At 48.1% G+C, this 27,330-nt stretch overlaps 1 protein-coding gene across 1 annotated transcript; it reads right to left on the minus strand.

Annotated features, from left to right (window-relative positions):
* Nucleotides 1-2,769: 2,769 nt before the first annotated feature.
* On the minus strand, nucleotides 2,770-26,677 carry BRI3BP (BRI3 binding protein). The gene is made up of 3 exons (XM_064272053.1): nucleotides 26,462-26,677; nucleotides 16,672-16,774; nucleotides 2,770-7,804 (listed from the first exon to the last, which is right to left on the minus strand). The coding sequence occupies exons 1-3, from the start codon at nucleotides 26,675-26,677 to the stop codon at nucleotides 7,383-7,385; spliced, it is 741 nt and encodes a 246-aa protein (XP_064128123.1). The 3' UTR covers nucleotides 2,770-7,382.
* Nucleotides 26,678-27,330: the final 653 nt, after the last annotated feature.

The raw sequence follows: 27,330 nt of genomic DNA on the forward strand, positions 1-27,330 counted from the left end.
CTGCTGAGTCTCTATTTTTTTCTCGTATTTTATTTTGATGAGTAGGATAGTTTGTCTCCTTTGTGGTTACCTTATTATTTACCCCTATTTTTCTAAATTTATACCTAACTTTTATTTCTGTGTATCGCCATATCTTCCTCTCCATATGGAAGGTGTATGATTACATTTCTTAGTCCCTCTTTATTATTCTAATGTTGTCTTTTCTTGTATAATAACATCACTGTTAACCCGTTTTGAGCTTTTTTTTTTTTTTTTTATAATCTTGCTTTTTTTTTTTTTATTTCCCTGTCTGGGTTGACTTTTGGTTGCTCTGCCTGGTATTCTAGTCTTGGGTTGATACCTGATATTATTGATTTTCTAACCAAAGAACTCCCTTTAGTATTTCTTGTAGTTTTGGTTTGGTTTTTACAAATTCCCTAAACTTGTGTTTATCCGGAAATGTCTTATTTTAACCTTCATATTTAAGATAGTTTTGCTGGATATGATTCTTGGCAGGCAATTTTTTTCCTTCCATTTTTTAAAGATGTCATCCCATTGCCTTCTTGCCTGCATGGTTTCTGCCGAGTAGTCTGAGCTTATTCTTATTGGCTCTCCTTTGTAGGTGACTTTTCGTTTATCCCTCGCTGCTCTTATAATTCTCTCTTTATCTTTGGTTTTGGCAAGTTTGATTATGTCTTGGTGACTTTAAGATCTACCTTATGTGGAGTTCAATAAGCATCTTGGATAGATATCTTCTCATCTTTCACAGTATCAGGGGAGTTTTCTGCCAACAAATCTTCAACAATTCTGTCTATATTTTCTGTTACCCCTCCTTGTTCTGGTACTCCAATTATTGGTAGGTTATTTCTCTTGATAGAGTCCCATATGATTCTTAAGGTTTCTTCATTTTTAAAAATTGTTTTATCTGATTTTTCTTCAAATATATTAGTGCCAAGTGATTTATCTTCAAGTTCAGAAATTCTGGGTTCTACTTGCTCAATTCTGCTCCTCTTACTTTCTATTATCTAATTCTGTAATTTTATTGTTAATCTTCTGAATTTCTGATTGCTGTCTATGGATTTTTCCAGCTTATTAAACTTTTCATTATGTTCCTGAATAACCTTTCTAATTTCTTCAGTTGCTTTATCTGTGTGTTACTTGGCTTGTTTTGTGTATTGCCGCATTTCCTTCCTGATGTCTTGAAGGGTTCTGTATATTAAACTTTTGTATTCTGCATCTGGTAATTCCAGGAGTGCACTTTCATTTAGAAGGTCCCTGGATTCTTTGTTTTGAGAGCCTGTTGAGGTCATCATGGCCTGTTTCTTTATGTGACCTGATATTGACTGTTGTCTCTGAGCCATCTATAAGTTATTGTATTAGTTTATGCTTGCTTACTGTGTCGTAGCTGCTTGCTTTGTTTTGTTTTGGTATACCCCTATGGGTTGCTTGAGTGAGCTAGCTTGATTATTTTTGCCTTAGGAGCTCTGACGTCCTGTCCCCAGATGGCTAGAGCTGTTATCAGGTATATCAGACTAGGAGTCCATTCACTTTTCTTATATGAATTCAGCTCAGGTTTCCAGGTAGCTAATCATCAAGTGTGTGGTACAGGCTCTGTCCTACAGTCTTAGAGGGGCAGGGGTGATTGGCGTATATACAGATATCTGATTGCAGCAGAGGGTCATGCTCTGAACAAGGCAGGGGGCTAAGAACTGACCCCTGAGTGTCTCTGAGGGAAGCGTGTCCCTGTTCCCTAGAGCGTGCAGGAGGGTGGGTTCTGCAGACGGAACATGGGCACCCAAAGTTTTTGGTTGTTAAGGACTGGGAGGTACCAGTTATCTTTGGACCCCTGTCCCTGGTGGCTGGGTGACCTGAGTGGAGCTACCAGACCTTAGGTCCCTGATGTGGGTAGGTGAGGACCTTGTTTAATAGGCAAAGCAATGTCAAACGTCAAACCCCCACCTCTCCACCGCACAGCTGAAATGGTTGGAGTCTGCCAACAAGGGCCTATTCTCCTGAAATAGGCCCACACAGGTCCGTGCAGAAGGGAAGGTGCTCAAATTCCACAGACGGTTTATGCCTGGACAGCAGCTGCTTCTGTCCTGAGCTCCCCGGTTAGTGGAGCTTGCAAATTATCTTTTCCCACAAATGCAAATTTCCTTCCCCAAGGCTGGGAGGATGGCTCTAGGTGCTCAACAGTGCCTATCTCAGGCTCAGGGAATTCAGCTGCTGAAGCCGGTTTGTGGGTGGGGGAGCACGTTAAAATATACACAAGTACTCAGCTTTTGCCGTGAGCGCTGTTCTCGTCAGGTTCCAGAGGTGTCAGTGGGCCGTGTGACTGGGCTTCTTCCCGAGGAAACTGCAGCCAAACGGTAGTACCAGCCCGTCGCTGCCGCTCGGGAATGGTGCCTGAGGGCTCCCCGCAACTCAGGTCCGGTAACTCCTCTCCGCTTCTGAACAGTCTCTCCCTCCCCCCTGCGCCTCGGTTCATTTTCTAAGCTTTCTTTGAAGCTCAGGGCTCCCGGCTTGTCACAAATATACTCATTTCACTTGTTTTTTTGGGTCTTTGTTATAAAGAGGGCTCGCCGGAAGCGTCTGTCTATTCCGCCATCTTGGCTCTGCCTCTGCATCTGAACACGTTTTAAATTCAAGATATTATGACTTCCCAGGTTGTGGAATAAAATCACTGTTACATATCAACATTGGGAAAACTCCACAAATAGTTGACCAGAAGTGATGAAATATATTTAGGAAATCCATACAACAAAATTACAATAAACATTTATTAAGCTGTAATTTTCACAGTATTTTAATTCTCTTCTGAAATCAGTCTACAAATAACTCTACATAACACCAAAGCCATTGATTTAATAAATTAAAGGAGTGTATATATTGTTTTGCCAAAAAAAAAAGTCTTATACATTTATGTCTATTATGTGGTATTTGTACAATCAGTTTCCCAAGGCTCACAGGATTAAGGTGCACACACATGGCACACACACACGGCACACACACACACAGCACTATGTTCAAATCAACTGGATCTGCCTCGTGTCAACTTCAATGCTATATAAAATTTATAACCAGATACACAAATTATGAATGGAATCATGAAAACTGTGTTGAAAATGGGTACCAGAGCTGATAGATGTGGTTTCCAGTTACGAGGGAAATAACTGCTCTGCTGGATTTTAAGTGTTAGGTCATCACCGTCACCATTGCAAGAAATCAGTTTAATTACACGGTATTCAGGGATTTAACGCACATGCAGATATTGACAGCACAGTAAAACCTTTAGGTCTGTGAGGACACATTAGAACGTATGGTCAATAATGACATTAGCTACCGCAAGTTTTCAGTAGATGATGCAAATGACAACCAGGTTTTTGTGCCACCACAAGATGAGAACTAGTATGAGGTATCTCCCATAGAACGAGGAATCACTGAACAGCAAAACACAGAATTCAATGTGCTGAACAAAGTTTGCTTATACCAGCACTGTACATCCTATTGATGGCTGTCCAATACTAATTTTAAGAGTACTATGTCACATCCTGCAGAAAAAAGATACGATTCTATTATTCACAAGTGAGGGGCAAAAGTCCAACTACTCAAATGGCCAGAAGCAAGAACTCTACAGATTGGTGATATATAATAAAAAAAAAAAATGTGTTGGGGGAGGTTGACACCTTAGGAGCTTTAGGAATTCCTTTTTACACTAACTGGATGACCAGAGGTTAGACCCAGGGTGGTGCAAACAGTCAAGCACTTGGTTACTGACCAAAGGATGGTGGTTAGAATCTACTCAGAGGTGCCTTGGAAGAAAGGCCTGGCAATCTACTTCTGAAAGATCAGACCAATGGACCACAGCTCTACTCTGACACATATGGCTTTGCCATGAGTCAGAGTCAACTCAATGGCAATTGGTTGGGATGAAGAGAGCTGGATTTTGGTTAAGTCAGCCAATTCCAAACCCATTAGGGAGAAGTGATCAGGTGTCAACCAGTAAGGCAGGTGTCATTTGTCAAGAGCATCTTAAGTAGCAGGGAGTGTGGAAATGAAACGAATAAGGAAAAAACCAACCCAAAGGCAGTTGCTGCTGAGGGGCATGGGAAAGCATACTTATGAAAGGTTTACGCCTGAAGAAAACATTGTGTGGCTACTGCTGGCGTATCAAAGGAAGAAAAAAACTAAGCACCAACCTCAAAACATCCACACAAATTCAGCAATTTAGAGATAGCTGGTTCTTCTCCTTTGGTGGACAGTTGTTATTTATTCTTTGTAAAGAGAATATTCACTGTGATACTGAAGCACTGGGAAATTAACACTGAGTGACTTTAGGATGACGTTTTAAAAACCGAAGTCTGACTTAGAACAGATCCACAGTAGTTTGCTTCATTGTTCTCACATCACATTTAATGAAGCGCTCACTAATATATTCTATAGACCTGAAGATATAAAAAAGATTTCTCTTCAAGGTATGAGACATGGTATAAAAATACAATTTTTCCACATACAAAACAAAAAATAGGTGTGAAGGAAAGGCCAAATACCCTACAAACTTCCATGGAATGGAGAAAGGAAAAAAATCCCAAACTATTTGGGGTTAAGAATAGGCCAAAACAAAAGTCAAGTGTATGCATTAAAAACCAAGATGCCATCAGGCCTAATATCTAGGATTTCTCTCTGAAATTTCAAGTAATCATCATCGTCTACCCTGAGGCAATGCTCGCAATGAAGCGTACGTTCTTTCATGAAAAATAAAGACATCTTTGCACTTGAGCATATCAAACTACAGAACTGGTGTCAGCGCCTGTATTTATCCAGTTTGGAACACATGGTGCATATTCTCGACAGCAAATTTTAGCTGGTGTTTGTGGTTTTGATCCACCAGCATGTAAGTGCTTAGATCCATGGGCTTCCCCCAAATTTACTAGAAGTTAAACGGTTTTCCTATCTAGATCTCAGTACTACACGGGGCCCTGTGAGTTTCATGTATGGGGGTGGGAGGAGGAATAAAGTGGGTATAACACTCAGTCCAGTGACAACTTAAGACTTAAAACATGGGCATCTCACAGACAGTCATGCACAGGAGAGAAGGCAAGAGAAGGCCGAGACCAGAACCGCTGGCTTTGAGCAGAGAATACCACTCTCGCCCTGGCCAACGGAAGCAAAGTGGGTTTTGGGAACCTAGAAAGACCTGGCGATCTGCCCCTGTAAAGATTACAGCCAAGAAAATGGTATGGAGCAGTTCTACTCTATCACGTGGGGTCAACATGAGTCGGAATCAACTCAGTGTCGCCTGTCAACATGGTATGGAGTCCCTGGGTGCTGCAAACCGTTAACACGCTCGGCTAACTGAAAAGCTGAAGGTTCAAGTCTACCCAGAGGTACCTCGGAAGAAAGGAAAAATCAGCCACTGAAAACCCTATAGAGCACAGCTCTGCTCTGACGCACATGGGGTCGCACCACGAGTCGGAAGCCGCTCAACAGCAACTGGTTTCAATTCAAACATGTCATAAAAAAGAAGGACAAAAAATAAATAAGAATTAAAAAAAAAAGGAGAACAAAGATAACTATTCCCTCTCCACCCCCGGCATTACTTATACCCTGTGCTAATATAGATGAGTCTCCACGGATCTAAATGACAAAACCGACGGTTGCCATCCAGACACCACGCGTCTGAAATGCCTGCAGGTAAAGATCTGCCTCAGCAGACCTGAGAGAACACGCGTTTCAGCGAGCGAAACAAATGCAGGGGAGTTTGGATCCCATTATGTGCACCTTAGAAAAAGAAGTTTCACAAATCCTCAAAAACATCTGCTTCTGTTTTCCAGATATCTGCAACCACAATTCAAATGTCACAGAAACGCCTCATGACAGTTGGTAGGCATCTAAGTTTCTCCAAAGTGGCGCTTGGACCAGGTCCTGCCTCTACCAGATCTGATGGGGGTCTCTGCAGATGTGTGAGCAGATGCTCCACGAGGGGACTGCCAGGGTACTCGGGTGGGTAGAAAAGGACCACGGAGACCATCACAGTCTTCGGCACTTTCTGCCAAGGCCAAGACTCCCTCTCCTTGCCCTGTATTTTGCTGGCGCTGACCAGGGGGAATCAGGGGTCTGAGGGAGCTGGGGGTTTCCATCAGCCCCCGACCCAAGCCTTGCATAGCTTCCTTTCCCAGGAACCCGCAGCTGCCCACCTTGCATGGTCCACATCCTACCCCGAGAGGCCAGCCGCAAGGAAGATGCAACAGGCTTCAGACCAAAAGCACCTACCGAGTGCCCTGTAAAAACTTCAGGGGAAAAGATGCAGATCTTTTGGAGGGCTTTTTTATTTCTGCTTACTGTTCCTGAGAATGCTTTATAAAGCAACGATAGACTTAAAAATGCGATCAGCTGCGACTGTTTGTTTTCCTTCTACGGTCCTGAGTCAACCAAAATCAAAATGAATTAAACAAAACAAAACAAAACAAAACACTGCAACGGTACTTCCTTCCTACATAGGCCCAGCCGGCTCAGTTAGTCAAACTGGGGAATCAAGGAGATTCTGGAGATCTTCAGTGTCCTGGTCATCAAGCCCCAAAGACATCTCTTTGCCTAGTCCTGGCATTTTCTCTTTATAAAACGTTGAGGGGAGAAATACAGCAAAGTAGCAAAACCAAATCAAACCTGTTGCCATCGAGTCAATCCCGACTCAGTACAGAGGGGAAAAAAAACCTCATGTTTTCTATACGGAGTGATTTCTTCATTTGGAATTCTCACCAACGGGGGCTTTGCTGGAGTCCCTGGGATCAAAAAGAGATTTAATTTCATCAAGTTTGACTATTCACAGTTAGAAGTCACTACACTCATTCACTAAGTTGACACAAACCAAACTAAAATAAAACCACACTCAGAGTTTTGGAACGGGGGGGATCACACACAGGTCTCACCCACCGATCCCTAAGCTGCAAAATCAAACGCTTGCATTTCCACTTCCCTAAAATGTCCTATCAGCGTATCCTTCCCCTCGATTTAAAGTTTTAATAAACTTGACTCCATCTGCCTTTATTAAAAAACCTTACAAAAGATGTATTTAAATGCTTGAAAAAATTAACTTTATGCTCTATGCACAGATAAACTTCTCTTGCTGTACAGCTAGTATGGTTACTATATCTTTTGTTTAAAAAATACTCTCTCCGCTAATGACACTTGGTGCGCAGTTCTACATAGATCATCTGTTAACGCTTCTCGGGACGTGTCCCAGGAGCGGGCACAAGGTCGGAAACACCCTCACAAAGTGCCGCTCTGTTGCTCGGTAATGTTTATTGAGATTGTTTGGGGTCCTTTTTTCCTTTCTTTCTTCTTTGTCTTTTTCCAAGAGCGCGCGCTGGTGACAGGGGGCCCGGCCGGCCGCCGGGGAACCGTCATTTGTCATTGGAGCGGTCGAGGCTCTCCAGCACCCTGTTGAGGCGAATGTTGAGCAGTCTGACCTGGCTCTCCAGGTGCTCCAGCTTCTCCTCCACACTGGGGTTGCTGGGGCTGCTGCGCCAGTAAAAGCCCATGGGCCCAGTCATGAAGTACACGGCCACCACGAAGCACAGGGGCAGCACGGCGCTCTCTGGCTCGCCCTCGTACCTGTGCAGGACGTACACGCACGACATGGAGAACAGCACCACCCGCACGGCCCAGAAGAAGCGGCCAAACAGCAGGTGCAGGACGCTGAAGGTGAAGCCCAGGGTCAGGGACAGGAACCAGTAGGCCAGGAGGACGACACCGACCAGCAGGAGGGCACGGGCTGGGCTGCTGGCCACCGAGGAGGGGCTGAAGTACTGCGACAGGTTTGAGACTGCAGGTGGGAAAGAGAAACAGGGACGGGTTACTCGGGTCAGGGGTCTGTCCACACCCTGGAGTCGGGAGACTCAGCTTACTCACTGGGCGTAAAAGACCTTTCTTTGCAGGTCCATCTCCACTGAAATGTATGTTAGCATGTCGTTCCCTTTTATGGCCATTAAATAAAACTCCATAAAAGGGAATTCAGCTGCACACCAGTGTTCGCCGTGGCACTGTTCACAATAGCCAAAAGGTGGGACTAGCCCCAGCGTCCCCCTGTGAGTAAATGGATGAACGCGATGACTTAGCATAAAGAGGAATGAAGTCTGCTGTGTGCTACAACGTGGATGAACCTTGAGAACGTTTTTCTGAGTGAAATATGTCAGACACAAAGGACAAATACTGTATGATCCCATGTGTATGAAATACACAGAACAGGCAAAGGCACAGAGACCACAGCTTATTAGGGGTTACCAGGGGCTAGAGGAGGAGGGAGTGGGGAGTCTCTGCTTAATGGGCACTGAGCTTCTGTTTGGGGCGATGATAAAGTTTTGGAAATAGTGGTGTTGTTCATACCACATAGTGAGTGTAATTAACGTCATTAAATTGTACACTTAAAAATGGCTAAATGACAAGTTTTGTTATATTTTACCACAATTTCAAAAAAAAAGGAATGAACTATTGACATATGCTGTAACATGGATGAACCTCAAAAACATTATGCTAAACAGAAGACGCCAAAACATCATAATACACAGAAGAAGCCATGTCCAAAACAGGCAAATCCATAGAGGCAGAAAGCAGACTGGTGGTTGCCAGGGGCTGGAAGGAAAGCGGAACCAGGAGGCACTGCTTAATGGATACAGCGTTAAACCAAACCAAAGCCAAACTTGTTGCCATCGAGTCAATTCTGGCTCATAGTGACCCCTTTTGGTTTCCAATGAGTGCCTGGTGGATTTGAACTACCGACCTTTCCGTTAGCAGCAGTAGCTCTTAACCACTGCGCCACCAGGGTTTCCAAGAACGGCGCTGGGGTGATGAGAAAGTTCTGGAGCTAGACAGAGGTGATGGCTGCACAATGGTCAATGTACTTAATACCAATAAATTGTATGCTTTAAAACAGTCCCTTTTATGTTATCTGAATTTCACTCAAATAAAAATAGCAGTTAACAACAACAAAAAGGCAAAAGAAGCAAGCCAAGCCAGTGTACTGCCAGCCAGCTTGCTTCTCCACACGGGACAGTATCTATGTCACTGCATGTCTCGTAAAGTCCTCCCAGGCGGAGTAGCGGAAGCTGGCTCTGGACTCAGCTGGCCATAGGTGGCCCTCTAGGGGAGAGAATCAAGATCAAACAGGCCCCAGAATTGCAACAATGATTTATTTTCTGGAGTAGAACCTCTTCATGTGACATCAAGAGTTTATTATGGACCGTGGGCCAGGCGCTGCTCTGAGCACTTCGCAGGCATTATCATTCAGTCCCCACGCACTGCCCAGATGAGGTCACTGAGGCACAGATAGGGTGAGTGGCAGGCCCAGGGCCCCATAACCAGGACAAGGCAGAGCTGGGATTCCAGTCCCCTCTGCTCAGTTAGGGGCCTACCCCTACGGGCACTGGTTCAACAGGACTCGCACTGCCCCACTTTGTCAGATGTGGCCTCAGGGAAAGTAAGCACCTTGATCAAGTTCAAAGACTGAACTCCAGCCTCTGACTCCTGGACAAGTGCTCTGTTTCCCAGAAGAGCGTTTCAGATTCAGGAGCTCTAGAGTGGGGCTAAGGTCACTCTAATACAGCAGCCACGAGCTACTAAGCACTCGAAACACGGCGAAAGGCACTACTGGTGTAAACAACACACCAGCTTTCAAAGACTTACCAGCCAAAGAAGAGAAGCCTATCACATTAATTTTTTACATGGATTGCGTGATGAGATGATAATATTTTGAATAAATTGGGATAAATAAAATACATTATCAAAATTAATTTCACCTGTTGCTTTTTACTTTTAAAAATGTGGCTGCTAGAGAGAGGCAGATAACTGGCACGGAGTCCACCCCAACTCATGGCAATGTCACGTACAACAGAATGAAATGCTGCCCGGGCCTGGGTCATCCTCACAGTTGCCAACATACTCGAACACGTTCACCAGTGTGTCCCCTGCCCTCGCTGGCCCTCTACTTCACCAAACATAATGTCCTCCTCCTGATGGTGTGTCCAAAGCAAGCGAGTCAGACGTTCTGTTGTGATTCATAAGATTTTCATTGGCTAATTTTGGAATTCTTTGCCGTTGAGTCGATTCTGACTCACAGCAACCCTACAGGGAAACCCTGGTGGCATAGCGGTTCAGAGCTACGGCTGCTAACCAGACAAAGGTTGGCAGTTTAAATCCACCAGGCGCACTCCTTGGAAACCCTATGGGGCAGTTCCACTCTGTCCCACAGGGTTGCTATGAGTCGGAATCAACTCAATGGCAATCGGTTTGGTTTTTTTGCTTTTTAATTTTGGAATATAGATCGCTGGGCCTTTCTTTCTAGTCTGTCTTAGTTTGGAAGCTCTGCCGAAACCTGTCCACCACTGGGTGGCCCTGGTGGCATAGCTTCCAGTACCACATCAACATGGAAGCCATCACAGTGTGACAAACTGACGGGTACTAGAAACCTTTAAATGAGCTATGTGGCTCACAGTGCATTTCTAGTGGACTGCACTGGGCTGAAGAGTCTCTATTATGACAGCCCCCTGAAAAATTCTGAAGAAAATCCAAGGATCATGCTCACAGAAACATTTTACACCAGAATACCCGACTTTGGCAGGCAGTTTCTTGAAAAGTATTTTGCGCACGAGAACTTCTAAGTATAAGAAGAAAATTCCAAAGGTCTTTGGATACTTTGACACCTATGGCATCAAACAAAATGGGAAATGCCACAACCTGGAAGTGAGTTCTTTACACCTCCAGACATGCCAGCGGTTCTCATGGTGGGTGTGAGCATTCACAGGCTCAGACGTGCCAGCTGTTCTCGTGGTGGGTGTGAGCATTCACAGGCTCAGACGTGCCAGCTGTTCTCGTGGTGGGTGTGAGCATTCACAGGCTCAGACGTGCCAGCTGTTCTCGTGGTGGGTGTGAGCATTCACAGGCTCAGACGTGCCAGCTGTTCTCGTGGTGGGTGTGAGCATTCACAGGCTCAGACGTGCCAGCTGTTCTCGTGGTGGGTGTGAGCATTCACAGGCTCAGTCGTGCCAGCTGTTCTCGTGGTGGGTGTGAGCATTCACAGGCTCAGAGGTGCCAGCTCTCCTCATGGTGAGTGTGAGCATTCACAGGCTCAGAGGTTCCAGCTGTTCTCGTGGTGGGTGTGAGCATTCACAGGCTCAGAGGTGCCAGCTCTCCTCATGGTGAGTGTGAGCATTCACAGGCTCAGAGGTTCCAGCTGTTCTCGTGGTGGGTGTGAGCATTCACAGGCTCAGACGTGCCAGCTGTTCTCGTGGTGGGTGTGAGCATTCACAGGCTCAGTCGTGCCAGCTGTTCTCGTGGTGGGTGTGAGCATTCACAGGCTCAGTCGTGCCAGCTGTTCTCGTGGTGGGTGTGAGCATTCACAGGCTCAGAGGTGCCAGCTCTCCTCATGGTGAGTGTGAGCATTCACAGGCTCAGAGGTTCCAGCTGTTCTCGTGGTGGGTGTGAGCATTCACAGGCTCAGACGTGCCAGCTGTTCTCGTGGTGGGTGTGAGCATTCACAGGCTCAGTCGTGCCAGCTCTTCTCATGGTGAGTGTGAGCATTCACAGGCTCAGAGGTTCCAGCTGTTCTCGTGGTGGGTGTGAGCATTCACAGGCTCAGTTGTGCCAGCTGTTCTCGTGGTGGGTGTGAGCATTCACAGGCTCAGTCGTGCCAGCTGTTCTCGTGGTGGGTGTGAGCATTCACAGGCTCAGAGGTGCCAGCTCTCCTCATGGTGAGTGTGAGCATTCACAGGCTCAGAGGTTCCAGCTGTTCTCGTGGTGGGTGTGAGCATTCACAGGCTCAGTCGTGCCAGCTGTTCTCGTGGTGGGTGTGAGCATTCACAGGCTCAGTCGTGCCAGCTGTTCTCGTGGTGGGTGTGAGCATTCACAGGCTCAGACGTGCCAGCTGTTCTCGTGGTGGGTGTGTGCATTCACAGGCTCAGACGTGCCAGCTGTTCTCGCGGTGAGTGTGTGCATTCACAGGCTCAGACATGCCAGCTGTTCTCATGGTGGGTGTGAGCATTCACAGGCTCAGTCGTGCCAGCTGTTCTCGTGGTGGGTGTGAGCATTCACAGGCTCAGAGGTGCCAGCTCTCCTCATGGTGAGTGTGAGCATTCACAGGCTCAGACGTGCCAGCTGTTCTCGTGATGGGTGTGAGCATTCACAGGCTCAGTCGTGCCAGCTGTTCTCGTGGTGAGTGTGAGCATTCACAGGCTCAGAGGTTCCAGCTGTTCTCGTGGTGGGTGTGAGCATTCACAGGCTCAGACGTGCCAGCTGTTCTCGTGATGGGTGTGAGCATTCACAGGCTCAGTCGTGCCAGCTCTTCTCATGGTGAGTGTGAGCACTTACAGGCTCAGATGTTCCAGCTGTTCTCGTGGTGAGTGTGAGCATTCACAGACTGTCGTGCCAGCTGTTCTCGTGGTGGGTGTGAGCATTCACAGGCTCAGTCGTTCCAGCTGTTCTTGTGGTGGGTGTGAGCACTTACAGGCTCAGAGGTGCCAGCTGTTCTCTTGGTGAGTGTGAGCATTCACAGGCTCAGAGGTGCCAGCTCTCCTCATAGTGAGTGTGAGCATTCACAGGCTCAGAGGTTCCAGCTGTTCTCGTGGTGGGTGTGAGCATTCACAGGCTCAGACGTGCCAGCTGTTCTCGTGGTGGGTGTGAGCATCCACAGGCTCAGACGTGCCAGCTGTTCTCGTGGTGGGTGTGAGCATTCACAGGCTCAGTCGTGCCAGCTCTTCTCATGGTGAGTGTGAGCACTTACAGGCTCAGATGTTCCAGCTGTTCTCTTGGTGAGTGTGAGCATTCACAGACTGTCGTGCCAGCTGTTCTCGTGGTGGGTGTGAGCATTCACAGGCTCAGTCGTTCCAGCTGTTCTTGTGGTGGGTGTGAGCACTTACAGGCTCAGAGGTGCCAGCTGTTCTCGTGGTGAGTGTGAGCATTCACAGGCTCCGAGGTGCCAGCTCTCCTTGTGGTGAGTGTGAGCATTCACAGGCTCAGAGGTTCCAGCTGTTCTCGTGGTGGGTGTGAGCATTCACAGGCTCAGTCGTGCCAGCTGTTCTCGTGGTGAGTGTGAGCATTCACGGGCTCAGTCATGCCAGCTGTTCTTGTGGTGGGTGTGAGCACTCACAGGCTCAGACGTTCCAGGTGTTCTCGTGGTGAGTGTGAGCACTTACAGGCTCAGACGTTCCAGCTGTTCTCGTGGTGAGTGTGAGTGCTTACAGGCTCAGTCGTGCCAGCTGTTCTCGTGGTGGGTGTGAGCATTCACAGGCTCCAGCTCTGCTAAGCGAAAGCTCTATTCCCACACTTGTCTGTATGATTAGGGGGCTGCGCCCACATCCTAGTGTTTCACTCTAAGCTGCGTCCAACCTCCTGCAATCAGCTTGTTCCTTCGAAGCTTGCTGGTCAGGAATGGAAATACTAAGACGGATACTCTGGGTAGGCGGCAAACAGAGATTCTGAGCAGATTGCATGAAATTGCTGTGTCTGGATTATGCATTGACTCAGCGAGTCCCAGGGGCACTGTCAGCGTCCCTGGGAGACGGCGGGCCACACAGCCTCGCTCCAAGAGCCTCGCTGCAGCCTCACGTATTCGCTTGAGCACAGAGGTGCCCCGAGAGTTGGCCTAAAGCCTCTTGAAGGTTGAACTTCGTGATTCTAGGCAGGAGACAGGTTCTGAGCAGCAAAGTGGTCAACAGAAGGCCTGCATCCGTGTGCCCTGCCTATGTGGTCTGAGGTGAGCAACTCAGCCTCAGAGTCCTGGTCTTCAATCTGCTAAAGTCACAGGGACAATGACAGGATTCCGAGAGCTACTGCAATGAAGTGCACTGTGCACGTTGGGAGGCCACTGCTTAAATCACCACTAACTGGGTGGCTTCAAACAACGGACATCTTTCTCTCACACGTCTAGAGGCCAGAGCCCAAAATCAAGATGTTGGCACGGCTGTGTTCCCTCTGAAGCCTCGAGGGGAAATCTTTCCTTGCCTCTTCCAGTGCCTGGTGGCTCCAGGCATTCTCTGGCTGGTGGCTTCGTCCCTCCACTCTCTGCTCGATCTTCACATGGCCTTGTCCTCTGTGTCTCTTTGTGTCTGTGTCCACATTTCCCTCTCAGAAAGACACCAGTCACTGGATTCAGGGCCCACTCAACTCCAGCGAAGGGGCCTTGGTGGCACAACAGTTGAGTGCTCGGCTGCTAACTGAAAGATTGGTGGTTCAAACTCGCTCAGCTGCCCTGCGGGACAAAGACCTGGCAATCTGCTCCCATAAAGATTACAGCGTAGAAAACCGTGTGGGGTAGCTCTAGTGTCATACATGGCCATGGAGTCAATTCCGACAGTACCTGACTACTCAGCGTGCCGTCATCTTAACTAGATCACATCTGCAAAGATCCTGTTTCCAAATAAAGTCACGTTCCCAGGTACCAGAGTTGGGATGTTGACGTAGCTTTTTGGTAAGCAGTTTTAACCCACAACAGAGGCTATGCAGAGGAGCCAGCAGTTGTCCCACTCTTACTTAAAAACGGCCTCTTGTGCCTGGTCTGGAGCTGGGGCCAAGGACACAGTCTGGAGAAGACAGGCAAGGCCCCCATGCAGGGAGCTGACCAGCCAGAGGGGAGGCAAAAAAGGAAACAAATGGGACGTCACAGCTGATGACAAGCGCCATAAAGGCAAAGAACGACAGGGTGGGTGAGGATGAACAGGGAGCTTGACACAGGAGGTCAGGACCATCTTAGCCAATGCTGTGGATTAAGCTTGTTTCCCAGGGGGCTGGCGAGATGTGGGGGAGAGTGGGAGACAAGGTCAGGGTGGGAAGCTGGGGCACGTCCTCAGGGCTTCATGATCTACAGCGTGGACCCTGCATTCATTCCCAGTGCAACAGGAAGTCACTGGAACAGGAGAATGACATGACCGATACTACGTTTTTAAAAAATTACTCTGGCTGATTTGTTGAGAAGGGACTGCTGGGGACAAGAGAGGAAACCCAGCTGGGGCTGTGCAGGAAGGAGTTAACACAGTAGTCAAGAGACTATCCTCAGAAACGTCTGCTTCCGAGGTGCGCCCTGGGCCAGGTCTATGAATGTGCATTTCGGGAGGGTTTCCACCACCCCCTAAATGGTAAGAGTGGCTTCCCTGCCTAGACTTTTTGTGCAAACAATGTGGTTGGTGCTGGATACCTCCCTTCCTTCAGGGAGTCTGGAATGCTGGTACGTGCCAGGCAGAGGGTACCTACGTGACGAGCCCCAATAAAACCCTGGGTGCTGAGTCTCGAATGGGCTTCCCTGGCAGACAACCTTCACGTGTCGTCACACTCGTTGCTGCAGGAATTAAGTGTGTCCCATGTGACACACTTCCAGGAGAGCTTGGTTTCCCCAGACCTCCCCCAAGTGCTTTTCCCTCAGCTGATTTGGTTTTGTGTCCTTTCACTGTAAATCACAGCTGTGAGTATAACCAGGTGCTGAGCCCTGGGAGTCCTAGTGAGTCATGGAACCTGAGCGTGACCTTGGGACTCCTGCAGACTTCTTGGCAAGAGGGGCGGCAGCCTGGACCAAGTGGTGGACATGGAACAGAGTAACCACCTGGGGATTTATTCTGCAAGGGGCCAAGCGGGTAGAGTGGTATTGACCCCAATAATGGAAGTGAGTAGAGGGGCCAGGATGTGGGGGGTCCTGCCTGCTCCAGCACACCATAAGACAGTCTGTTAGATAAAATCTGGGAGAGTCTATTTCCCTGAATTAAATCCCTTTCTGCTTAAATAACCAGAGTGGATCCCAATAAACCAGGTCCATGTGGTTTGCCTTGGGACAGACAAGTCAGCAGTACCTACTTTCACCTTATCCTAAATAAAAACCAACCAAACTCACTGCTGTCAAGTTGAATCCGACTTGTAGCGATCCTATCAAACAGAGTAGAACTGCCCCATAGGGTTTCCAAGGAGCAGCTGGTGGATTTGAACTGCTGACCTTTTGGTTAGCAGCTTTAGCTCTTAACTCTTAACCACTGCACCACCAGGGTTTCCTATCCTAAGAAAAAAAAAACCAAAAAGCTCCACCCTTCAGCCACAGATTAGATAGGCCCATAAAACAAAACCAGACTAAATGGGCACACCAGCCCGGGGGCAAGGAAAGGAAGGCAGGAGGAAAGCTGGTAATGAGGAATCCAAGGTTGAGAAAGGGGAGAGTGTCGACATGTCATGAGGTTAGCGACCAATGTCACAAAACAATATGTGTATTAATTGTTTAATGAGGAATTAATGTGCTCTGTAAACCATCTAAAGTATAATAAAAATTAAAAAAATAAATAAAAATTTAAATGAGGGATTTATGTTTGGGGGAAAAAAAACCTCACTGCCGCCAAGTTGATTCCAACTCATAGTGATCCCACAGGACAGAACTGCCTCGGTAGGGTTTTGTGGGTTTTTTTTTTTTATCTTATTCCTGCAGCTGGTAGGTTCGAACTGTAGAGAGCTTAACTACTGCACCAGGAGGGCTCCATTTATCCTAAACAGTACCTGTGAAATCTCAGCTTTGATATGCCATTTCTATACGCAACCATTAAAACAAAAGATACGCACTGTATACTCACTGCCCCTCTAAATCTCCTCCCGTATCCCCCACCACAAGCAGTTTCTATACTTTTAAGAACAACTGTTTAAACAGTACCTTACATGAATGCCCCACAGACCTACCGTCAAGTCCAAGAACATCCAAAACCTCCGTCCAAACTTTCCACAGTGCTTCCACAAACATATCCACTCCCAACACGAACCTCTCGGTCAGCCTGGTCAAGAACTGCAGAGACAAGAAAATGGTCACTGTCAGATGGGCCAGCATCCACCGTCCTCCTAGAACAGTCAGGCACAGAGACGCGGGCTCCTTAGTTTATGCTTCAGCAGGAAAAAATAGGGAGCCGAGGTGGTGGCACATAGGGCATACTCAGGGCGGTGAAACTGTTCTGCATGATGCTTGTCATGGTGGACACATAACACTGCGCACTTGTCAGAACTATCGGGACTGTAAACAGTGAACCCTAACGTAAACTATGGACTTCAGTTAGTAATGCATCAATGTTGGTGCATCAATTGTAACAAATGGACCCCACAAGGGCATGATATTAACTATAGGGGCAGGTGTCCCTGGGGAGTATACAGGTGTCCCTGGGGAGTATAAATGGTTAACGTGCTCAGCTACCAAATGAAATGTCGCAAGTTTGAGCCCACCAAGAGGCACCTCGGAAGAAAGGCCTGGCAGTCTACTTCCAAAAAATCAGCCACCAAAAACCCAACAGAGCACAGTTCTACTCTAGCACACATGGATGTGGACAGCATGAGTCAGAATCAACTTGACAGCCACTAGTTAATAACAGGAAAAACTGTGTGCAGGGGGCAAGGGAGTATGTGGGTACTCTATACTTTCTTTGCAATTGTTCTGTAAACCTAAAACTGCTCAAAAAAAAAAAAAAAAAGCCAAGGATGAATGCCATACAGGAGTGGTCTGGCAGCACAAGGGACTGGCTTGCACTGCGCACTACTTAATGTTGGGCTGAGAACGGAGAGAAATTTGTTAAAACGAATTCTCCCTCCTGCAGGCCTCGTATCTGCGGGCGATGGCAGCTCCCTGCTGAGCTGCTTCGTTCCAGTTCCAGGCTCTCCTGTGGTCCTTCTGCTCTGTGAGTGCTCTGCTTTCCTCTTTCAAGTTTCTTGTTTTTGAAAGAGTAGGAGTTCCCGCCCCCAGCCTATTTCACCTAGAGGTCGGCCTTCACAAGAGAACAGCTCAGAAGTGTTAGAACAGCGGATCTCACAAACACAGGCAGTATCAGGATCTCCCGGGAACTTGGGAACACCGTGGCCGGCTTTAACAAACTGGCTCCTGAGGTCTCTATTAGCCCTCTAGGTGATTCTGAGACACAGCAAAGTTTGGGAACCACGGTGTTAGAGAAAAAAGCCCCTGGTGGTGAGAACAGTTAAGCACTTGGCTACTGGTAAAAACGATGGAGGTTCTAATCCACCCAGAGGAGCCTCAGAAGGAAGACCTGGCAATCTACTTCCGGAAAACCAGCCACTGAAAACCATATGGAGCATAGATCTCCTCTGACACACGGGGTCACCATGAGTCGGAGTCAACTCTATGGCTATTGGTTTGTAGATCGGTGCTAGGGAAATACACGGCACAGCCTCATTTTATCTTATTTCTTTGGATATGATACGAACATGTGTCCTGAAAAAAACACGTTGACATCCTAACCTGTGAACATGACCTTGTTTAGGAACAGGGTCTCTGTAGGTGTTCGCAATTAGGTTAACGTGTGTTCATTTTGGAGTAGGGTGGGTCCCAATCCTATATGAGTGGTGTCCTTATAAGAGAGACACGGGAAGAGAGCCCTATCATGATATTGGTAGAGACTGGAATACTGCTGCCGTAAGCCTGGAGAGAAAGGATCTTCTCCTAGAGCCTTAGAGGCCCTGCCAACACCCTGAATTTGGACTCCTGGCTCACAGAACCGTGAGACAATAAATTTGTTCTTATAAGCCACCCAGTTTGTAGTACTTTGTTAGGGTAGCTCTAGGAAACGAATACAACACCGTATAAAATTGAAAAGCCACAAATGGGTATTCAGTGAGCTTCCCAGCTCATTCCCTAGCCACCACATCCCTTCCCGGGGGCAACCCCCTCTGGTGTATCCCCCCTCAGATGCACCGTGCACATAAGCGGCACCTACGTGTTTTTTCCCACAAATGGCAGTGTATGTGTACAGTTCTGGGGCTTCCCCCATTTAACGCTGTCTGGGAGATGGCTGAACCTGAGACCGTACAGACCTGCCTCATTCTACAGTGGTGGTGTACCTGCAGCTCTTTAGTCAATCCCCTCCCGATGGGCAAGGAGGTTGTTTCCAACACTCTGCTGTTACAGCCCAAGGAGCCCGAGTGACGCAGTGGCTAAGTGCTTGGCTGCTAACCGAAAAGTTGGCAGTTTGAGCCCACCAGCCACTCCTTGGGAGAAAGATGTAACAGTCTGCTTCTATAAAGATTACTGCCTTGGAAACTCTATGGGGCAGTCCTACTCTGTCCTATAGGGTTGGTACGAGTCAGAATCGAATAAACAGTAACGGATTTTTTTTTTTTTTTTTTTTTTTGCTATTATGGCCAGCGCTGCAAGGAAATCCCTGAGCTTGCCATTTGGCTATGGATGGGGGAGGGTCCTGGAGGTGAACGGGCGGCACCACCTTAAATGGGATATCCTGGCTAGATGGTTCCTCCAGGACAGAGGAGAAAGGACGAGCAGAGTTTAATCAGCAACTAGGAGCCGAGGGGATGCCAAAAACAGCTGTGCTGGCACTGGCTAGAAAGGGCAAGACCAGGAGTGCAACTGCCTGGGTTCAAATCCCAACTCTGCCACGTACTAGCTGGGCAGCCTTGGGCATTTTATATTCTTAATTGTGGTGTTGTCAAAGAATACTGAATATACCATGGACAGCCAGAAGAACAAATAAATCAGTCTTGAAGGAAATACAGAGAGAAAGCTCCTTAAAAGCGAGGATGGCAAGACTTCAACTCGCTTGCTTTGGACATGTCATCAGGAGAGACCAATTGCCAGAGAAAGACATCATGCTTGGTAGAGGGTCAGTGCAAAAGAGGAAGACTCTCAACGAGCCGGACTGACGCAGTAGCTGCAATAATGGGCTTAAGCATAACAACGACTGTAAGGATGGCACAGGACCAGGCAGTGTTTCACTCTGTTGTACAGAGGGTGCTATGAGTTGGAGATGTCTCAATGGCACCTAACAAGCTCTCCGGGGGCTCTATTTCTTCAGCTAACTAACGGGGGAAAATGGTACCTACCTCATGTGGTTGTTGTGAGCACTTTGTTGTTGTTGTTGGTGCAGTCAAGTTGGTTCTGACTCATAGTGACCCTACGTACAACATAACACTGCCTAGTCCTGCGCCATCCTCACAATTGTTGCTGTGTTTGAGCTCATTGTTGCGCCACTGTCATCCCATCTCGTCGAGGTTCTTCCTCTTTTTTGCTGACCCCCGACTTTACCAGGCATGATGTCCTTCTCCAGGGAGTGGTCCCTCCTGATGACATGTCCAAAGTATGTGAGACATAGTTGCACCATCCTTGCTTCTAAGGAGCATTCTGGTTGTATTTCTTCTAAGACAGATTTGTTCACTCTTCTGGCAGTCCATGGTATATCCAATACTCTTTCCCAACACCACAGTTCAAATGCATCCATTCTTCCTTGGCCTTTCCTTATTCGTTGTCCAGCTTTCGCGTGCACATGAGCGACTGAAAACACCATGGCTCTCATCAGGCGCACCTTAGTCTCCGAGGTGACATCTTCAAATTCACATGAAATGCTCCTTCATTTTGAGCACATGGCCAGTGTTCAAAACCCCTACTGACCCTGATACTCTAACAGAAGCATTGACCCCCAAGACCCTGCGAGGTCAGCATCCCTTTAGACTAAGGAAACTGCAGAGCTATAAGCACTAAGGGAACTTGTCTATCTGAAGACCAGGTAGACATCAGTGGATGAGTGGATAACACAATGTGGTACATCCACACAACGGAATGTTATGTAGCCATAAAAAGGAATGAAGTCCCGAGACATGCTACAACATGAGTGAACCTTGAAGGCATCGTGCTAATGGAAGAAGCAGACACAAAGGCCACCTATTTTACGATTCCATTTATATGACATGTCCAGAATAGGCAAATCCATAGAGACAGAAAGCAGATTAGTGGTTGCCAGGGTCTGGGGAAGTGGGGGTGGAGAGTGACTGCTGATGAGTACGGAGTTTACTCTTGAAGTGACGAATGTTCTAAAATTGACCGTGGTGATGTCTGCACAACTCTCTAATTATACTAAAATCACTGAATTATATATACACTTTAAATGTGTGAATTGTATAGTATGTGACTTATCTCAACAAAGCTGTTACCAAAAGGGTGCGGGGGGAGACAAATGGTCTTGAATTCTTAAAAAATGTCCATGTCATAACTTATAAACGCCCCTCCCCACCTCCAAAGAAAGCAAGGGGACATTAGTGAGCATGAGGGACTCTAAGGGGCTTCTGGGGGCTGGGAGGATCCATTTCTGGACCTGATGCTAGTGACATGGTGTTAGAATGTCTCCTGGAACTAAAATCTGATAGCGTAAGTGAACTCTGAGCACACCTAGGTGCCCCAATACGCTGGCACATATACATGCAGAAAGGGCACAATTTATAGTCCAAGTAGAAATTCTAAAAATGCCCAGACCACGAACGGGAGCGTGGATCAACAAAATGCGGCATGCCTATACAACAGAATATCTATCGTTCAACCGTAAAGGGAGTGAGGTCCTGGTCCAAGTCCTACAATATGGACGAACCTTGAAAATATGCCGAGCGAAGTCAGTCAGACACAAAAGGACAAACACTGGGTGATTCCACTTACGTGAACGACCCAGGACAGGACGTGCACAGAAGCAAGACTTTATCAGTGGTCACCAGGGGCTGGGGGAAGAGGAGAAGTGAAAGTTCCTGCTTATCGGGCACTGGGTTTCTGTTCAGGGGTGGGGGACAAAGAACTCCTAGGGACGGACAGCGGTGACAGTTGCGCGACACGTCAAAGTCATTAACGTCACTGAATTGTACACTTACGAGAGGCTTAAACAGCCATTTTTGGGTGATATATATTTTTTATCACAATCAAAAGAAAACAGACCCTTTGACTTTGCAATTTCATTTAAGAATTTACATGAACTTGTCCGCATGCACGTACACAAAAACACATGTATAGGAAGACCTTTATTGCAGCCGTGTTTGGAGCAGCAAAAGACGGGAGGCTAACAAAGCGCCAGCCGCACCTGTTGTTAGGTGCTATGGCGTTGACCCCGACTCAGAGACCTCACAGACCACAGAACGAAAGGCTGCCCGGTTCCGTGCCATCCTCATGACTGCAGGTATGTTCGAGCCCATTGTTTTGGCTGGTGTGTCAATCCATCTCATGGAGGGTTTGCCTAATTTTCGCTGACCCCCTACTTTACCAATTATGATGTCCCTTTCTAACAACTGGTCTTTCAGCCGTCAGGGAAGGGTTGAACAGATTATAAGGCATCTTTACATTCCCCTGCTTTGCACAGCCCTCCCCAAAAATGAAGCAAAGCTTTATCACTGATAAGGTCTAATCTCCAAAACTCATTAATTTTAAAAAAGAAAAGTATACAGGAGCGTGTATAATGCAAAACAAACAAAAAATCAACAAGGAAGGGAGGGACAGATTCTAGCTTTATGCTTACATACACCCAGAATCTCTGCTTGGTTTGGGAAGAGAAATGAGGGATGGGAAGTGGACTTATTTTTTAACCTTTTGGACTACTTGAAGTTATAGTCCATGCAAACATAACCTTATTACAAAATACCTATTAAAAAAAAGCTAAAAGGAAATGAGCAAGGAAAAAAAAAAGCCAGCTTTTCTTTCCCTGTGCACCGATACTCCCCCCAAGGTTCAGATACACTGCAATGCAGCCCCATCTAAACCTCGCCCCAATACCCAACCCTTCTCTCCCTCCCTGTTCACCCATCTTCTTGGACCCAACTCCTGCCCCTTCCTCCATGCCCCCACCCCAATTCCTCTAAGCAGTACACCTGGACCCCTTCCTTTTCTTCCTCCAGCCCCATGTCTTGTGGTTCTCTGCAATGACTTTCTTGTGTCATCATGTATTCTGTTATATCCACATCTGGCCATCTCTCTCTCCTTCGCTCCCTGCCCAGCCTCAGCCCCACCCTCTCTTTGCCGTCAAGCACACCAAGCCCATTCCCACCACAGAGCCTTTGCTCTTTCTGTTCCTTCTGCCTAGAATGCTGTCCCCTCGGCTGGCTCCAGCTGTCATTCCAGGCTAGCTCACTTCCATGGCCACTCTATCCCTGGTATTTTCAATTCTACAGAAGTTATGAGCGTGGGAGCTCCCACCTCCCTACCACTAATTAGCTGAACTGCGGGCAAGAGGTTCTAGGCCTCAGTTTCCTCATCTGTACAACGGCGATGATAATAAAAGGACCTCTCTCTTAGAACAGAAGCAGGCATGTAATAAACTTAAGCAAAATTATCCACTACTGTCATTACATCCCTATTTTACTTCCTTAACAGCACTTATCACTCTGAAATAATCTTGTTTCATTTATTTTTTTTTACTTATTTATTGTCAGTCCCCTCCCCCACCCTGAAAGCTCCCTGGGGGAACATTTTTGTCCGGCTGGTGCTTCTCATATAAAATCCAAACCCACTGCTGTTGAGTCTGTTCCGACTCACAGTGACCCTATAGGGCAGAGTAGAATGGTCCCACAGGGTGTCCAAGGCTGAAGTCTTTACAGAAGCAGAGAGCCAGGGTTTCTTCCCCCACATAGCCACTGGTGGGTTCAAACTGCTAATCTTTCAGTTAGCAGCTGAGCGCTTAATGACTGCACCACCGGGGCTCCTTGCTCCTCACATAGTACATGCTACATGTTTTTTTAATTGTGGTAAAATACCTATAACATAAACTTTACCATTTTAACCATTATACAGTGTACAATTCAGTGGCATGGAGTACATTCACAGTGTTGTACAACCATTCCAGAGGCTTTTCATCAGCCCAAACAGAAAACTCATGCCCATTAACAATCGCTCCCTATTCCCCCTCCCCACAGCCCCTGGCAACAACTGACCTACTTTCTGTCTCTACGATTTGCCTGTTCTGGACATTTCATAGAAATGGAATCATACAAGCCTTATGAGTGGGCGTGTGGGTCTTTTGTGACCGGCTCCTTTCATTGATCAGGTTTTAAAGGTTCATTCTTTCTATGGCCAATATTCCACTGTACAGATAGACCACAATTTGTTTACCCATTTACCAAGCCACGGGCATTTAGGTTGTTTCTACCTTTTGAGTACTGTGAATAGTGCCACTATGAACACTGGGGTACAAGTCGATTAATAACCTTTGAATGAATGAATGAGTATATCGTTCTCCTACCAGACTAGTCCTGTTCTTCTACACGTGTCTTCTACCACTTATCAAATGCTTAGTCAGTGCCCAGTATTGTGCAATCCAACCAACGGTACTTCATCCCTCCAATGATGTCCGTTGTACAAATGCGGCACACAGAGAGAAAGCAACTGATCCAAGGTCACAAAGCTAGTGAGAAGCAGAGCTGGAAATCAGACCCATATCTGTGGGACACCAAGGCCCAGGCTCCAAACCAGAAGGTCATGGGTTTATTTTAGACAATCCTAGATTAGGATATGGGTTGTTTCTTTAAGCACCCTCAAGCCACAGAGCAGGTCTGGCCCTAATCACAATAAACTCAAAGGTGCTGAAATTTACAGCCGCTACCAGACCTGGTTTTGCTTTCATTAAAATTAACAAAATAATCTACCCCAACGCTGGTAGTCTGCCTATTTGGCAGGAAATAAACTGAAGCAACCTCACACGAGATGCTTGGCCGTTTCGAACCCACCAGTGGTTCCACGGAAGAAATGACCTGGTGATCCGGTCCCATAAAAATTACAGCCCAGGAAACCTGGGGCAGTTCTACTCTGTCATATAGGGTTGCTATGAGCTGAAATTGACTTGATGGCACACAACAACAACGTGCTATGAGGTAGGAAGTGTGGGTTATGAGCCTGGGTTCTACTTCTCTGTGCCTCAGTTTCCTCATCTGTAAAATGGAAATAACAATACCTATCTCAAAGAGTTGTTGTAAGGATTACACAAGTTACGAGATCTATAAAAGCACTTACCATATTTTAGGCAAATACTATCATCATCTCTACTGACAGGCAAAAACCCTGGTTTACCCCAGAAAGAGTTCTGACCCCGTTTCTCAGATTCTTTGCCAGAATGTAAATCTCTTCTTGATACCAACCCCAAAATTAAGCCCTTAAACCTCCCTTCTGTATTTTGTCTCCACCGACCTTTTGAAGGTTCACTTATGTTCTCAGTTGAGACAAGGGGTTCCTTACGCTTGCCCCTCATGAAGCTCTAAAGTAAGTTATTCCTGCCTCCAAATGGCTTGGACAATGGCAGCATAAGAAAGGATCTCACCCCCTTGACACCACCAAGGACTTGAGGGCAACCGTTTTGCATTCAGGAGTTCAGCCATGCTCCTTCCTCCCCACCTGGCCACCTACAGAGTTCTCCCTCCAAGAACAGTTCTGTCCTACAAATATGAAGGTGCAGACCCACAACCTCCGTGAGAGGCGCCTACATGCCCACTCATAGGAGAGGGACATCAGTCATTGGAAGCTGCAGTTTCCCTAACCAATCTATCTTCCGTTTCATCTGCTAAGAATAACCGACCAAACTAATGTGGTTTTAATGTTCTTTCCCCTTCTTCCCACCTGCCCCATCGTCATCTCAGAGACCAGCACTTTTTTTTTTAACCCTGAAAGCATGCCAGCTGGACTAAGCAATGAAGCCTGGTGGCCAGAAAATAACATTAGCAATAATAATTGTTAATTAAAACAATATAATTAGCAATATACTAATGACTCATTATTATAACTTCATAATGGAGAATAACTATCCCATTGAACAGATACGGAAACAGGCTCAAAGAACTGAAGCCTCTTGCCTAAAGCAATCCAGCTTGTAAATGACAGGGCCAGGACTCGAACTTAAACTTCCATCGACTCCAAAACCCGAGGGCTAGGGTGGAACAAAGGAATTAATAGAAGGACTAGAAAGGGCTGTTCGCAGGGAACCGCATTACCCCAGCTACTTTCCCTTTCTGGGGAGCGACTCGGCAAACTTTGGCCGAGAACGGCGCACCTGTCCCACCCAGCTCTACGGGACCGGGACCGAGCGGGAGAACTCCCTCCTAGCACCATATCCAGAGCGTCAGTCACAAAGTCAACGAGGCGCTCTGTGCAAAAGGCCCGGCACTCAGAAGGGCTACTCTGCCAGGTTGTCATAGCAACAGAGCAGCCCGCTTGCTCCTTTCCGTTCCTGTGAAGGAAAAATTAGCCCAAATATCTTGAAAGCAGAAGGAGGAGGCCCTAAGATACTCAGGGAAGTGGGTCGAGGGGCGAGGCTAAAAGGAACAGGGGCTGACTGGTTAGGGTGCAGCAGCGTGGGGAGGGGGCGCGGTCATGCAGGTCCCCGGGCGCGGGCACTGTGCCTGGCTCATAGTAGGTACGCAGCAAACGCGTGAATGAATGAATGAATGGATGAATGGGAGGCGCGCTGGTGTCAGGGCAGCGCCGCCCGGGAGAGGCCCGGCCGCGTCGCCCCAAGGGACAAGGTCCAAGGAGAAGTCCCGCGCCGAGCAGAGGGCGCCCCGAGGCCCTGGGCCCCGGTCCCGCGCCATAACTGGCCACCCAGACCCAACCTTCCCGGGCCTGACCTGGCATCCCTCCCCACGCCCCGGAGGCCGCGCCAGGCCCAGGCCGCCCCGAGCGCCAGGTGCGCGGCGGCCGGGACAAGGTGACCGCGGGCGCGGGCCCGGCGCCCACCTTCTGCGCGACGCGCACGTTGTCCTCGCCGAACAGGCTGCTGACGCTCTGCGAGAAGGTGTTCCCCGTGCGGCGGTAGCTGTTCTTCTCGGCGCCGCTGCGGCCCCGCGCAGCCTGCGCGCCGGGGGTCAGCTGCCCGAGCAGCAGGAGCAGCAGCAGCCTCTGCGCGGTGAGCGCGGCCCGGGCCCGGGGCCCGCCGGAAGCGCGCGCGCCCATCCTCGGCCAGCGGGGTGCGGGGCGCGGGGAGTCAGGTGCCGGGTGCGGGCCGCAGGCAGGGACCGCGAGCTCCGGCAGGGACCACGCCGGCGCGCTCCGAGGGCCGCGTGCCGCGCTCTGCCCGCGCCCGCCGCCGCCGCCGCCGCCGCCGCGTTGCTCCAGCCGCCCGGCCCCGCCCCGCGCTCAAGGCTCGACGGCCCCGCCCACCGCAAACCGCCCCGCCCACCACCCCGCCCCGCCTCGCAAGGGCTCGACGGTCCCGCCCACCGCCCCGCCCCGCCGCGCACGCGCAAAAGCCAGATTGGCACCTCGTTCCTCAACGCGGGGCCCGGGGACCGCAGACCCGCCCGCCGAGAGCGCGGTCAACGGTCAAGTTCTTTGTCTCCCCGCCCCCACCGCCCTTCTCTGACCTGGTGGAGTATTTGCAGCTTTTTTAAAAAATAATTTTTAACTTTAAAGTACAAAGCAGCCCGTGTCTGTAAAACTCGCAACAGCCTCCACAAGGATAACGACTGCAGTTGACTGGAAGCATGAAATAAATCCCTGCGTTGGTGACGGCACCCCAGAATCGGCCGCCATTGCTCAAGGCAAGGGTACCAGCTCTTCATTTTGAAAATTGTAAAGAAAAGGAAAAGTCTCAAACGTCTCTCCTG

The sequence above is a fragment of the Loxodonta africana genome, chromosome 19 (genome assembly GCF_030014295.1).
Source record: "Loxodonta africana isolate mLoxAfr1 chromosome 19, mLoxAfr1.hap2, whole genome shotgun sequence".
NCBI lineage: Eukaryota > Metazoa > Chordata > Mammalia > Proboscidea > Elephantidae > Loxodonta > Loxodonta africana.